This window comes from Candoia aspera, chromosome 2 (assembly GCF_035149785.1).
Source record: "Candoia aspera isolate rCanAsp1 chromosome 2, rCanAsp1.hap2, whole genome shotgun sequence".
NCBI classification, from domain to species: domain Eukaryota; kingdom Metazoa; phylum Chordata; class Lepidosauria; order Squamata; family Boidae; genus Candoia; species Candoia aspera.
In genome coordinates this window covers 151,019,265-151,034,221 of record NC_086154.1, presented here as the reverse complement: position 1 = coordinate 151,034,221, position 14,957 = coordinate 151,019,265, and the positions used below count along the sequence as shown (strand labels likewise).

The following is a 14,957-nucleotide window of genomic DNA, read 5'->3' as shown; positions in this document are numbered from 1 at the left end:
CCACGAGGTTGAAGGGCAGGGCTGCTGACTGGTATGTCCAGTTGTCGGAGATTGGAGCACCAGCCCTGGGCACTTTCGATACCTTCTTGGCCGCGCTGAAGTGCTATTTTGAGGATCCCTTGGCTAAAGAAAGGGCTAAGGACGCTCTTAAGGAACTGATGCAAGGGCAGAAGGCTGTTGCTGATTATGCTCTGGAATTCAAGGTTTTGGCAGGCAAAGTTCCTGAATGGTCCGAGGCCACCTTGATTGATAGATTTAAAGATGGCCTCAATCGCGAGGTCTTGCACTGGGTGCTTGGGCAAGACGATTCAAACTCATTACATGATTGGATTTGCCTTGCTGGAAAAGCTGAACATGCCCAGTGCACCTTTATGATGGCCACCAAAGAAAATAAGCCTGCCACCCCTACAAAGGGACCTTTGCTGCAATCAAGCTCTAGATGGGATGCCGAGAGGCAATGACGCTTTGCCCACGGACAGTGCATCACCTGTGGGAAACCAGGTCACCACGCAGCAGACTGCCCCAAAGCTAAGGTGACGGATCATCTGTCTAAATTGCCATAGAAGACAATGAAGAAACCAATAAATCCTCCTCGCCGGCTGGCGGGGGCACTGGCGACTGCAGACGAGGATGATGTCTACACACCGGGAGACGCTTTGACTGCTCTGGAACAGCCGGCGGAAAACGATTTCCACCTGCCTTAAACGGCGCCGCGGGGCAGGTGGTGGAAACTGGGCGCAATTCCAACATGGTGAGTGCTGATTGCCCTATCCTCGCTGTCAAAATTGAATTAGGATATCAATCCAAGACCGTTGAGGTCTGGGCTTTGCTAGACTCGGGCTGTTCCAGATGTTTAATCCATCCTGACTTAGTCAAGGCATTGGATTTGCCCTGCTTCCCTCTTCCAAAGCCGCTGATTTTTCAGCAACTTGATGGCTCCATGGCAGGGGGGGGGGCGGCCACCCAGTTTACTGGGGAAGTATCTTTACGTATGGGGTCGCACATGGAACTCATTCAATTCATCGTTACCCCGGTGGGCAATCCTTTAGTTGTGTTAGGGATTCCCTGGTTCACCTCTCATAATCCCTACATCAATTGGAAGTCCCGCTCTATTACCTTTGAGGATGGCTTCTATCAAGCTCTTCTGGGACATTCCCTGGCTTTGACGGTGGGGAGAGTGGAGCTTGTACATCCGATAGCTCCCCCTTCCCCCTTAGAGGGTCTGCCAGCTATGTACTCAGACTTTGCTGACGTTTTTGGAGAGGAAGAAGCCGACCAATTGCCCCCCCACCGCAAGACGGACTGCTCCATTGAACTTCTTCCTGACGTCCCCTTGCCAAAGCCGAAGATTTACCCCATGACTAAGAAAGAGCTCACCGCATTGCGGGAGTTCATTGATAAAAACCTGGCTCGCGGGTTCATTGAACCGGCAAACTCGCCGGTTGGGGCTCCCGTGTTGTTCCGTGAAAAGAAGGATGGCAGCCTCAGACTTTGCACGGACTATCGCGGGTTAAATTCTGCCTCACTCTCCAACAAGTACCCTTTGCCTCTCGTCAAGGACATGCTCGCACATCTGTCCACTGGCAGAGTTTTTTCAAAGTTGGACCTCCGCAAAGCCTACTACCAGATTTGCATTCGGGAGGGGGATGAATGGAAAATGGCTTTTAATTGCCCATTGGGTTCTTTCCAGTATAAGGTTCTCCCTTTTGGACTGGCGGGGGCTCCGGGAGTTTTCATGCAACTAATCAATGAGGTGTTACATGACCACTTATTTAAAGGTGTTTTGGTGTATTTGGATGATGTCCTCATTTATACTAAGTCCTTGGAAGAGCACGAGCGGCTTCTTAAACAGGTTCTCACCAAGCTCAGAAATGCCAAGCTTTATGCTAAGCTTTCTAAATGTGAGTTCCATAAGTCTCGCTTGGATTACCTTGGTTACAGGATTTCGGATAAGGGCGTTGAAATGGATCCTGTCAAGGTTCAGGCAGTGCTTAATTGGGAGCGGCCCCGCACCCGGCGCCAACTTCAAAGTTTCCTGGGGTTCGCCAATTTTTACAGGTCCTTTGTCCAGGGGTTCGCTGAGATTGCCCTACCCCTAACTGATTTGTTGCGCACTAAAGGGGTGGGGGAAACCCGCAAGGTTAAGAACCCGGGGGCTGTGCTCAATTGGACTTCTGCATGTCAGGCTGCTTTTGATCGGCTGAAGGCTCTTTTCACTGAAGAGCCCATCCTCTCCCACCCTGACCCTGACCTTCCGTTCGTGGTTCAGGTTGATGCCTCTGATTTTTCTATTGGAGCTATTTTGTTGCAAAAAGATTCTGCTGGGCTTTTGAAGCCTTGTGCCTATCTCTCATGAAAGTTTTCTGAAACGGAGAGGCACTGGCATGTTTGGGAGAAGGAGGCTTTTGCTGTTAAGGCTGCCTTAGAGGCTTGGAGGCACCTTTTGGAAGGGGCTACTTGCCCTTTTGAGGTTTGGACGGATCACCGCAACCTCGAAGCGCTCCGTACACCCAGACGCCTCAGCCCAAAGCAAATTCGCTGGGCTCAGTTTTTCAGCCGTTTTAATTTCCAACTTAAATTTATCCCAGGGAAAAAGAATTTTTTGGCTGATGCCCTTTCCAGATTGCCGCAAGACGCGGGCCCGGTCTCCGATGTCATTGGCACTGTCATGTTGGGACCGCAATTGGGTCTGGCTGCTGTCATGCGCAGCAGTACTCGGGGGCAACCTTCATCTCCTTCGTCTACGGTTCCAGCGCACCGCCCTCCGGTCCGCAAGCCGCCTCTGTTGTCGGGCGGATTGCGCTCCGATTTTGTTTCTGCGCTGAAGTCTGACCCCTGGCTTCTTGCTAATCCTGACAAGGTGTCCCTTGAGCATGACCTCGCCTGGGGGGGGGGGGCGTTTGTATGTACCTGACTCAACGTTCCACCATACTGTGATTTTGAGTCTGAGCGTTTTATTCGGATAAAGGCGACCATTACACTCTGGGCGGTTTACAATAAAAATTGTAATTTTTGTGGATCAGTTATGGTTCGGACTTACTTCACCTTAGATTCATTGTATATATTGATAATCATATTCAGGTACTCTTAGGACATTTCCCCTTGAATTGAAATAAATATTCCCCTAGGATCACAGAATCAAAGAACTGGGAGGAGCCATGCAGGCCACTGAGTCCAGCCTCCTCCTCAGTGTTCAAATAAAAGCTTCCCAGACAACTTGGCTGTCCAGCTTCCCCTTGAGCACATCCCCTAAACAGGGAAAAACCACTTCTCTGAGTAACTGGTTCCACTATCAAACTGCTCTTGCTGCTGGGAATTTTTTTCTAACGTTCAACCAGAATTTGATTTTCTGTAACTGTGTGTAATCAATCCTATTTCCTCAAGACTAAACATGCCAGCTCCTTCAATCTTTCTTTGCAGCACTTAAGTTTCCAGTCCTTTCACTGCTGTTCCTGAAAACTGCTGTTCCAATTTTTCAGAATCCTTCAAGTGTGGTACCTAGAATTTGATACAATACTGTAGGTATATGCAAAGCAGAAAAGAGAACAGTCATTTCCTATTATTTGGAAATGTTATTCGATTCAGGCAGTCAAACATTGCATTTGCAGCCACATCATACTGCTGCTTTTATTCACTTTGCGATCAACTACCAAATTCTTTTTCTCAAATACTATTACAAAGCCAGGTATCCCCCATATATAGGTGCATTTGATTTTTGTGAAGAACTTTGCACTAGCTTCTGTTAAACTTAATTCCATTACTTTCAGCCCATTTCTCCAACTTACCATGATGCTTCTAACTTTTATTTCTGCCTTGTAGGACATCAGCCATCCCATCCAAATTTGCATTATCTTCTCCCCTCTTCACCCAAATAATTAATAAAAGTGTTGAAGAGTAGAGGACTCAGGAGTGATCCTTGCAGCACCCCACTTGATACCTCTCTCCAGATTAATGAGAAACCACTCATAAATACATTTTAAGTAAAAGTACTGAGGCAGTGATGAATCTACTTGTCTTGCCATCCCGCTCACAACAATCTTTTATCAGTCAATGTTTTCAGTTACAACCATCCTTTTCCATTGTTTTCCCACTTGTTTCCTCTAGTTTTATATCATCCATAGCTCTGGTGTGATGGAGTTTTTAAAGGTTAATAAAAGAACTCCAAGCAGCTAACAGCAATCTCGCAGAACAGAAGTGTGAAACAAAAGAGAACTTGCACATTAAGCTTAATTACGTTCAGAAATAAATTCAGTCTTCACACTGTAGTTAGATGAAATAAAATAGAGATAGCTTACTTTTATTCAGTAGATCTGGATACAGGTAGGTTCATAGTAGAAAGCACTTAATCATCACTGGTTCTTTCTAGACACTTTCTATGTGGAATAGAAATGCTTGCATGCAAACGAGATGAAAGAGGACGAGAGCTGCATTTCTGCAGCAAGCCTGCTTGCAGATCTGCCAGAAGGGTAATGGAGATTGTCAATCCCCAAACCTGAGGAGGAGGAGGAAGTGGAAATCAGGTGACATCCCACAAGCACAGTAGAGATGTGTTTGCTAGAGAGACCCCCTTATGCTTATGAGACAATGCTGAGTTGACCCCTGATAATTCCAACATGGTGAACATATTTTTCATTCCTTCATCTAAAAATTTACAAACTCACTCCTTCATCCTTGTGCCTCTTCTTGATTTAGAAGTCTTCAGATTTTTACTTAAGGTTTCTTGATGTGCCAGACAGTGGAAGATATGAGTTTATTACAGGAAAAACCAGAAATTCAGATCTTTCCCACTGAATGCTAGATGCCCATAAAAGGGATGACAGAAGATGTAGTGCTCCAAATGAAAGTACAGGTTATTTTATCAGAACCTTTGTCCTAGAGCAGCTATCTTTTCAACCCTGAGAGAACCATGAGCCCAGGGCTGGGCAATCTATAGCCCCATTCATATTTTGCCAGGCTCTGGAGCCACCCAAGATCATACTACTGAAGTCTGGCAGCAAATAACTGGTTTTTTGTGTGTGTGGCATTTTTGTAATAAAAATGCACCAATTCCCTCCAAACTCTATTCCTAGATGAAAAAAAAAGAGTTATTTCAGCCTTGGCCACCTTGGTGATATCACTCCATCACTGCCATGTCCTGATGGGCTTCACAGGCCTACAAAGTATTTCTTAACATAAGCAACATCCTTCCAAGATACAACTAGGCTGCCTCTCTCTGCCTTAATTAACTCTCAACTACTCTCACCTCATTCAAAGAGTATTATACAAATAAGGAACTGACAGAAAGAGACTTAGCAGTTGGTCACAAAGGCACAAATGGAAAAACATATACAGAGTACTACAGTGGTTTCATGATCTATAGCGTGACTTCAGGCATCCCACTAAACAAATAACACTATGGATTATGGAAACTCGATCACAAAGATTGCATGGAGTTTAAGTTATCCATGTTACCTAAGCTGAGTACAAATTCCCCATTAACTTATCTGTGGAAAAGTTTGAAACAGAGATCAAAGTGCATACTGCATAAGGCTTCACTAAAAAGCATGGAAATATTATGTACATATATGTTCATGTTTGTGCAACTCTTGCCTTCTAAACAATGCCCTTTTAATCCCTTTTAATTGGTTTTTGAGCAAACTACAGTGATTTGTAATGACCCCAGATAAGAATTATAAATAAAAAATTGAGTAACTGTATTCCTCTGTTAGCTTTGGACCATTCAGCTCTTTATGACATGGCATTGGCTGGCATCTCATCCAAAACTTCTCCACACCTAGAGCACTCTTAACCATGGCACAACAAGCCCAAATTAGTCAAAAGAGGTACAAAAAGTAGAGAATTGAAATGAACCTGATAAAAGAACCTGAGGTACCACCACTGATGATCTGGGATAACAATATGCAAGTCCCATCTCAGAAACTGTTGCATGCTATTATATTAATGGAATCAAACAGGAAATTAGAATTAATCTGCTGCACAGTCCAACCTGAGAGTCAACAATCATATCTGCCTTATCTGAAGGACAAGCTTGGCCCAAAAAGCGGCCAAATTCCAGTGGATTTTCCAACAGCAGAAAAACAAAAACAAAACAGGCATAGGACACAAAAGGCAGCTGCACTGAGTAATATCCATGACTTCTTTCCCCGGATTTAAATAGTGCCACACGGCACTCAATGCCCATTGCTTGATCCATATCTGAAAGTATTTTGAGAAAATGTTAGTACCCCCATTTGTAATGTTAGACTTCAGACTTTCAGTCATAAAAATAATAAACCATATTTTCTAAATGTACTTCCAAAGCAAATCTAGCATTACCATTAAATAATACATTATACAATTTATACACTACTTAAAATTCTGAAAACTTTCATCATTATATAGCTGCCTTTATTATGTGCTGGTTATTAAATTCCCTCAATATTTAATCTGGAATTATTTCCACTCCCTTAAAGATATTACGTGCATATGACTAATATTCTTCAAGAGTTTATTAAACATTGTTCTGATGATTTGGATTGGTTTCCTGTTGATAATTCCTCCTGATTTTTATTGGTTCAGTCATATGGGTAACTTTCTTTCTCAGAGAGAATGGCTAAGCTATTATACTATACTAGAAACATTTTATTTGAAACCCATTAGAGAAAGAAAAAAAAGAGAACAAAAAGAAATAAATGATTGATTATCCTGCAGTCCTTTGATGTATATGTTCCTGGATGTCCACTGCCTTCATTACTCCTATTTGGCTCCCCTTTCATTCTTGTGGGGATTCTCCTGATCAAGGCAATTCTGTGCCACTTCACTGCATCCAGTTTCAGAGCTACCTGCTCAGAAATGGAGATGGGGAAGCTGTGGCTATGTTGGGTGGGGCAATTCATGCCAGAAATGGATCCTCCTGTTTGCTCCTTGGCAACTATGGTTCAGCTACCACAAAATGAACAGGTAAACCTTCATTGATATCTGTTGCAGTTGTGGATGGTGGAAGCTCCATAGGAGGTGCTTTCGTGGTCTCTAAAGATGGCAAAGGCTGGGATGGCCTTGCTGTGGTAAGTGGCAATATTATGATACGTGTTGGTACAACAAAACTTGGTTCAGCTGTGAAAGGTAACTGCTTTTTGGTGGAAGATTTTTCATGGGGTTCATGTCCAATAGTTGTGAATGTTACATGCTCTGACTCTCTTGTGTGCAAGAGGAGCTGTTTTGTTATGGACGTTTTAACCGTTTCTGCTTTGATTATAGAAGGGACTAGAGACTGGGACTGGTGTGCTTTTGTAGATATTGTAGGTTTGGAAGAGATTTCAGATGATGTTTTTGTAGCTGTTGTAGAGGACCCTTGGGTGATAAAAGATGTTACAAGTGATGGATGTTCAGTCGTGGTAAACATTACATTCTCAGGCTTTTTGGTTTGGGGAAGGAATTGACTTGATGTTGATGTTACATTATCCTGGACTTTTGTAAGAGGTACATTATTGGCCGCTGGCAGTGATATGGTTGTTTGAGATACTGAGGCTGCTACTGGTACTTGCCGAGCTGCTGAAAGCGTCTTGATCATTGCTTTAGATGTGATCGATACATCTGGAGTGGCTGAAGGTAATTCTGTTTCTGGCTGAAGAGGATTCTCTAGGGATCCCTCTTGCCTTAGCCATTTTAAATGAGTTAAAAGCTGGGAAGCCAGAATAGGAGCAGAACAGTTGTACAAGCTCTGGCTCACAATGCCCATCACTTCCCATTTTGATGTAGCTGGGTCATTGCAGATCACTGAACTACCTACAGGCACCTGCAGTAGAAGAGGAAAGAAGGCATGAAAATCAACTAGGCAACTCCAAGAGAGCCTAACGCAGTTGCATTGGTGTTTTTTTGTTTGTGGATTGGCTGTGCAGCTGAGATTTTTATCACTAATGCTGACATAGCAGGGATGGGTTCAGCCAGCATCACAGGCTTCTGACACATCCAATGAGTTCTAAATATAGATTTGCTTGGTCAGCAAATCCAAATTATTCCAGCAATAGTTGTTGTTTTTTTAAGTTCCAATGTTTCAGAATAATCTTAGGTTTAAAAACACAGAAATCATGCTGAAAACAGACCAAGAAAGCTTTACTCCCTCTTTGAAACAGTAGCATTCCGGTTTTTATTATGTCGATAAATAAGAGGGCTGTGGGAAGGACATTATTGCAGTGGTTTCATGGTCCTGAGCGCCACAGGAAATTTAACTCAGGGAGTTAGAATAGTCATGGAAAGCAGAAGGGAACTTCCTTCATCCAGAGGTTTGACCCTGAGTCCATTTATATAAGTTACCCTACAATCTGCATCCTTAGGAGGCATTTTTCTTGCAACACACAAGTTCCTTTCATCTGTAGATCCAGGCCAGAGCTTAGAACACTCCGAGGCACTCAGACCCTCCACAGTGGTCACCTTTAACAACAATTTCAAGGTTCCTATGGAGAGGGAGAAAAGATCCTCAGCTACATAAATTCTTATGTTAATTCAAGGTTTCCTGCAATGCTTCTTTTATCTTAATATGTGCATAGGACTGTACATGTGCAATATTTATACTTTAAATGTTGATACTGTTTATACGTTTAAAGTTGTTTTAAAATGATCAAATTCTGGAAAACCTGCTTAATCTCTTCTCCAGCTTCTGACCACATTTTCAAATATTTTCAAAGCAGCAAGAAGGATAAATTATTCACTAAAAAGAATCTTGACTGCATATCAGATACTAGCTGCCATGCTTATCCAATAATTTTTTACAGCTATGCCAGATGCACTGAATCCTGCTTTTAGTTAGCTGTTTTTTAAAAAAAACTTGAAGACATTTGTACTTGTGGCTTTGACCCTCATCGATGGTAGTTTTTCTGTAGTCCAAAAATCCAGATAGAATGCTCCCAAACTCACCATTATCACCTCGTTCAAAAATCCTACATTGCTCCATTGTGTCATAAGGTTTTTGTTCTTTGGGGATACAAGCTGGCCACATGTCTTGCCTTCTTAAATCAACTGGCTGGCCAAGCAGGATGAGTCCCAGGTCATTATTGGGTGCTGTATTCCAGGAACTGAAGCCCCGATGTAGCAGAAATTGGCTCACTGTCTTGGTAGAGAAACGCCCGTGAGATCCAGTCAACTCTACTTGGCTCGGACTCCTACAAAATATACATAACAGCTCATTTTGAACCAATCAAAGGAACGGATCCTGGTATGCTCAGCTGTAGGACCTCCCCAGTGTATTATATTCCCCTGTATGTCAATCATTCCTAGAAGGAAAAACTTTCCCAAGTTCTTCCATTACTCACATCAGCAGGAAGCAGTTGGCTGCCGTCAAGACCCACCAAGTGCTCAGGATAATTCCTTGGCATCTCTTGCCATTGCCATAGATGTTCACAAGCCATGGTACTTCTGGGCTGTTATTGTGTTCTGGGGGCACATGTTCATCTTTGTCTGACATGGGTTGCATATGCTGAAGATCACAAACTGTAGGAGACCAGTACATTATTGTAGGAAACCCTAATCTAAACATCCTATCTGTGCAATATAACATACTCTCCAGTGGTGGTGAGCTTTCGTGCTGATCACAGGCTAACAAGCTTACAAGAATTGTAATTGGTGAAGAGATCATTCACTCACCAATATCCAGATAGTTAAGTGAATAAATAGCAATGCTTCATATCATCCTTTAATAAAAACCAAGGAAGTCAAAATAAGGCACTGAAAGCAGAATCCCAGATGCTACATAATATTAGTAGTAGTAGTAATAACAGTAGTACAGATAATAATGTTCTAATTTCTAAATTAATAAATATAATAAACGCATAAATAAACAGCTTACATACTGCAACAATACCTTTATTATTATTAAACAACATCTGCCTATCTGAGGTCCTTGGGAAGGACTTGATAGGTGGACAAAAATGCCAAATGCAGTCTAAACATCTGGCTGATCAACCATAATTATAATATAGTCCTAACTTCTAAATAATAGGTTGTTTCTTTGGTCTTCGAACTTAAATATATCACTTAACTCAAAAAAAGAGAGCACCGAGGTTGCATAGATCTCTCTCTCAGTCCTCCCAAAGGGGGAAACAGGACTCAAGTCTACTACTTTGGGTTATTGTTGCTTACAGTTGGAGGAGGAGGAGGAAGACAGAAGTAGCTGGAAGATAACATACAGCCTGAATAGCTGCCCCATCTTCCTTTCTGTGGCTAAGGGAATTGCGAGAGAACCTGGGACATCCAAGATGGAACTTTTGAGCTCACAAAAGGCTAATCTGTGACCTCAGCTACACAGAACTCTAACGTCACGGCAGACAGTCTCCAGCATTACCAACTCTTCTGGTAATCCTTAGTCCTAAACTACTGTAATTTGCATGCATATTTATTTCAAAGATGCTTCTGTTAACAGCACAATGAGCCACCCCCATTCCTAATGCTCTATGTGTGTGTATGCAGAGCTGTGATGCAGTGACTGACATTGTTGCATTATTGAAAAATTGCAGATGTGAATGATATTTCATGGCATTTGATAATCTGGAATAAGGGCCCTTTACAATTTACATGTTATGATGGGACCTGGAGGGCAGGCCATCTTCGGGGAAGACGCCCCTGGTGTTTATTACCGGTGGCGTGTTCCGGCCCTCCAGGGTCATACCCAGGCCCTGGACGACAGACCCTCGCGAGCCCTGGTCTTCGGCTGCTGCTCCTTAACGCCAGGTCAGTGAACAACAAGGCCCCCCTCATATATGATTTAATCACAGAGGAGGGGGCAGACCTGGCGTGTATCACCAAGACCTGGCTGGGCTCGGAAGGGGGTGTAGCCCTCTCCAAGGTGTGCCCGGCCGGGTTTCAAGTGTGGCACCAGCTGAGACACCAGGGCAGGGGAGGTGGGGTGGCAGTTGTCATCAGAGAATCTCTAGTGGCCTTCAGGGGCCCTGCTCCGCAAGTGGCCGGTTGTGAGACCCTGTTTTTCAAGCTGGGATCCCGAGAACAGTTGGGGGTGTTGCTGCTGTACCAGCCTCCCTGCTGCGTAGCAACCTCCCTCCCTGCTGGAGGCCGTCTCGGGGTTGGCAGTGGAGTTCCCCAGGCTTATGGTTCTGGGAGACTTCAATCTGCCATCCCTGGGACGTGCCTCGGAGGTGGCCTGGGAGTTCATGGCTACCATGGCAGCCATGGGCCTGTCCCAGATTATCCGGGACCCGACTCGAGACAGTGGTTTTCTTGTTGGAGCAGTGGCAATGTGATCTGAGGGGAGAGTTAGATCTGTCCCCATTATCATGGTCATGGGTCATGGTCATGGTGACCCTGAGATTTTATTGTGCCACCCCGCTCCGCAGGGAGGCTGGACCCATTCAATTGGTCCGCCCCCGGCGACTGATGGACCCGGTAGGGTTTCAGAGGGAGCTGGGGGTTATTCCCGAGGGCCTGCTGCATGGTCCAGCGGAGGTCCTGGGCACGGCCTGGAACAGGGCCGCAGCCGGGGCCTTGGACAGGATCGTGCCTGTGCGTCCTCTCTTGCCTCGCTCGACCCGTCACTCCCCGTGGTTTACGGAGGAGTTGAGGGTTTTGAAGAGGGTTAAGAGATGTCTGGAGCGTTGCTGGAGGAAGACGAAGACTGAATCTGACCGAACACAAGCTAGAGCTGCTATTAAGGCCTACCTTGTGGCGGTAAGAGCGGCGAAACGTGAATATTTCTCCGCTCTTATTGCATCTGCAGAATGCCGTCCGACGGCCTTGTTTAAGATCGCTCGATCTCTTCTGGGTCAGGTAGATCCAGGGACCCACCTACAAGGCCATTCGGAAGAGTTTTCACAGCAACTGCAGGATAAAATAACTCAGATCCTTTCTAAGTTGGACTCTAAGTGTGTAGCGGAGTCTGGGGAGATGCCAGGGGAATGTATGTACCCTGTTATCTGGGAACGGTTTGATCCTGTTGGGCCTGAGGAAGTGGACAGGATTCTCCAGACTGTGAATGCAACCACATGTCAGCTTGACCCATGCCCTTCCTGGCTGATAAAATCAGCCCGGGAAGTGACTTGTGGTTGGGTCCAGGCGATGGTTAATGCATCCTTGAGGGAGGGGGTGTTTCCGGCTGCCTTTAAGGAGGCGCTGGTATACCCCCTCCTCAAGAAGCCATCCTTGGACCCTACTATATTGGGCAATTTTTGCCTTGTCTCCCACCTTCCCTTTTTGGGAAAGGTGGTTGAGAAAGTGGTTGCGTTGCAGCTCCAGAGAATTTTGGAGGAAACTGATTATCTGGACCCCTTTCAGTCAGGTTTCAGGCCAGGATATGGGACAGAGACTGCATTGGTCGCACTTATGGATGATCTCTGGCGGGAGCGGGATGGAGGGAGTGCATCCATCCAGGCTCTCTTGGACCTCTCAGTGGCTTTCGATACCATTGACCATGGTATCCTTCTGGGGTGGCTCAGGGGGTTAGGGGTGGGCAGTGTAGTTTTGCGCTGGTTCACCTCCTTCCTCCAGGGCTGTTCCCAATCAGTGGTGATAGGAGAGGAGAGATCTGGCCCTCGACCCCTCCATTGTGGGGTGCCACAGGGTTCGGTACTCTCTCCTCTCCTATTTAACATCTACATGAAACTGCTGGGTGAGATCATCCGTCACCATGGGATGAGGTATCATCAATATGCTGATAATACCCAGTTATGTATCTCCATCCCGGGTGAAGTAAGTGATGAGGTCTCCACCCTTTCCAGGTGCCTGGGGGCTGTGGGGGCCTGGATGGGGAACAACAGGCTTCAACTGAACCCTGGTAAGACAGAGTGGCTGTGGATTGATGGCCCCTCGGGTTCCAGGAAGTTGTCATCTTTGGTTCTGGATGGGGTGGCACTGCCCCATTCAGAACCAGTGCGGAACCTGGGGGTCCTCCTGGACTCGCGACTCCTGCTCGAAGAGCAGGTGGCAGTCGTGGCCAGGAGGGCCTTTGCACATCTTCGGGTGGTGCACCAGCTACGCCCATTTCTGGACCAAGATGCCCTCCGAACAGTCACTCATGCCCTTGTCATCTCCCATATAGACTACTGCAATGCGCTCTACATGGGGCTACCCTTGAAAAGCATTCGGAAGCTTCAGCTGGTCCAGAACGCAGTTGCGCGGACAGTTATCAGGGCTGTAAAATCAGCCCATGTGACACCACTGTTACACGAGCTGCATTGGGTACCAGTTCGCTTCTGGGTCCAATTCAAGGTGTTGGTTACCACCTTTAAAGCCCTACATGGCATGGGACCAGGGTACCTGAGGGACTGTCTCGTCCCCATAACATCGACCCGTCCCACCCGGTCAGGCAGGGAGGGCATGCTACGGACCCCATCAGCAAAGGAATTTCATCTAGCGGGGTCCAGGAGGCGAGCCTTCTCTGCAGTGGCGCCCGCCCTTTGGAACATCTTGCCCCCGGAATTGAGACAGATTTCCTCACTCCTGGACTTCCGGAAGAAACTTAAGACCCGGTTCTGCCACCTTGCTTGGGAGGGGGAGAGTGATAGCTCCACCTGGGGATGGCTGGCACCATAGTACCCCTTAGTGATCCATCTCCACTTGGATTTTACGTTTGCTTTTATGTATATTTTAATGTAATTTTTATGTGGCTATGTTTTAATGCTATTTATTGTAAACCGCCCAGAGTCCCCCATTGGGGGAGATGGGCGGTGATATAAATTTAATAAATAAATAAATAAAAGAAGTCTTAGCTGGCAACTTATTGATACATGAATACAGTAGTTTCAAATTAGTATGTTGTAGCTCAGAGTTGGGCAACCTGGGCAGATTGAGGGCTGCATACCAAAAGAGTGGCATGTCATGGGTCACACCCCACAAAACTGAATCTCATTTTATTTATATTTCAAAGTGATTAAAACTGAGCTTGGTTAATAAAGTACACTCCATTAATGGCAATTTTGGAATACCTCTGAGAGACTTACTTAAGGGAAGCGTACAGTTTTTGTTGTTGCTAAGGCTTGTTTCTGATCATTGTCTTCTCATATAAAGGCTAGCTCCAAGGGGTATTTAAAGAGGGTGTGTGTGTGTTTTGCTATGGCACTGTCACTGTGGTGTATGTTTCCTCAGCCAGGGTACATTAGTACCATTTTCTAACATCTCTAGTAGAGTCCACACTCTTCCATCAAATGTTGAAAATTATGATAAGCTATTTCAAAAGTTCTTCTACATGATAAAGCAGAATGTTTTTTGAAAAGTGACCAAACTTAAAATAAAAGGAATTTAAGCAGCAGGGGTAGATTTACACTGCTGTTTTATTCCTTAAGTTGTGACTGCCTTACTTCGTAAAGGCAGGGGCTCCAATCTGTCTTCCTAAAGCTTTTTTTTTTTTTTACAAATAATTTTTTCTTTTATTCTTATGATTGGTCTTTGGTCATGGTTTCCATGTGTTGCTATGTATGATGTATTTTAAGTTGCACTTGTGGATGCTGGTAGGTAGCCCATGCTACTTATATGAACAGAGAAAATCAAGCCTAACAGTCTTCTATCACGTATGAAATTTAGTACATACAGATCAGTAGTAGAATTATGTTGTGAAATGGGCAAGTCAAGCAGAAGTGGAATGGAGGGGTTTATTTATTGCTAATTCTCCTGTGTGATTGATGGACAGTAAAAGGACTGTTTCCCTTTTTAAAAAAAACCCTATTTCAGTTGGGCAGAAAAGAAAGCATGGTGGTGTGTGTTTGACAAAAACAGTTGGAACCTGCAACTGCATTATTTTTGGTCACTAGGAAACACAAATCTCTCATAGTTATGGTGTCTCATATTCATCCTCTAAATGCAGTGGATATTACACAGTATGGTGAATCATTTGCTGATTCAACAGCAATTATATTTTTGAAAACTACAGGCAGTGTGGTGCAGATTCTTCTCCAGAAAGTGCAAATCACCACTCTCTCTTTTTTCAGCAGGAGGTTGGCCAAATTCCCAACCTGAAAGCCAATTACAAACATGGGGAAAGA

General features: G+C 44.8%; 1 protein-coding gene across 1 annotated transcript; it reads right to left on the bottom strand.

The window, feature by feature from the left end:
- Positions 1 to 6,947: 6,947 nt before the first annotated feature.
- On the bottom strand, positions 6,948 to 9,484 carry LOC134490125 (serine protease 55-like). Its single transcript, XM_063293005.1, has 5 exons — positions 9,288 to 9,484; positions 8,893 to 9,137; positions 8,293 to 8,432; positions 7,524 to 7,774; positions 6,948 to 7,038 (listed from the first exon to the last, which is right to left on the bottom strand). The coding sequence occupies exons 1-5, from the start codon at positions 9,482 to 9,484 to the stop codon at positions 6,948 to 6,950; spliced, it is 924 nt and encodes a 307-aa protein (XP_063149075.1).
- Between the last annotated feature and the right edge of the window lie 5,473 nt (positions 9,485 to 14,957).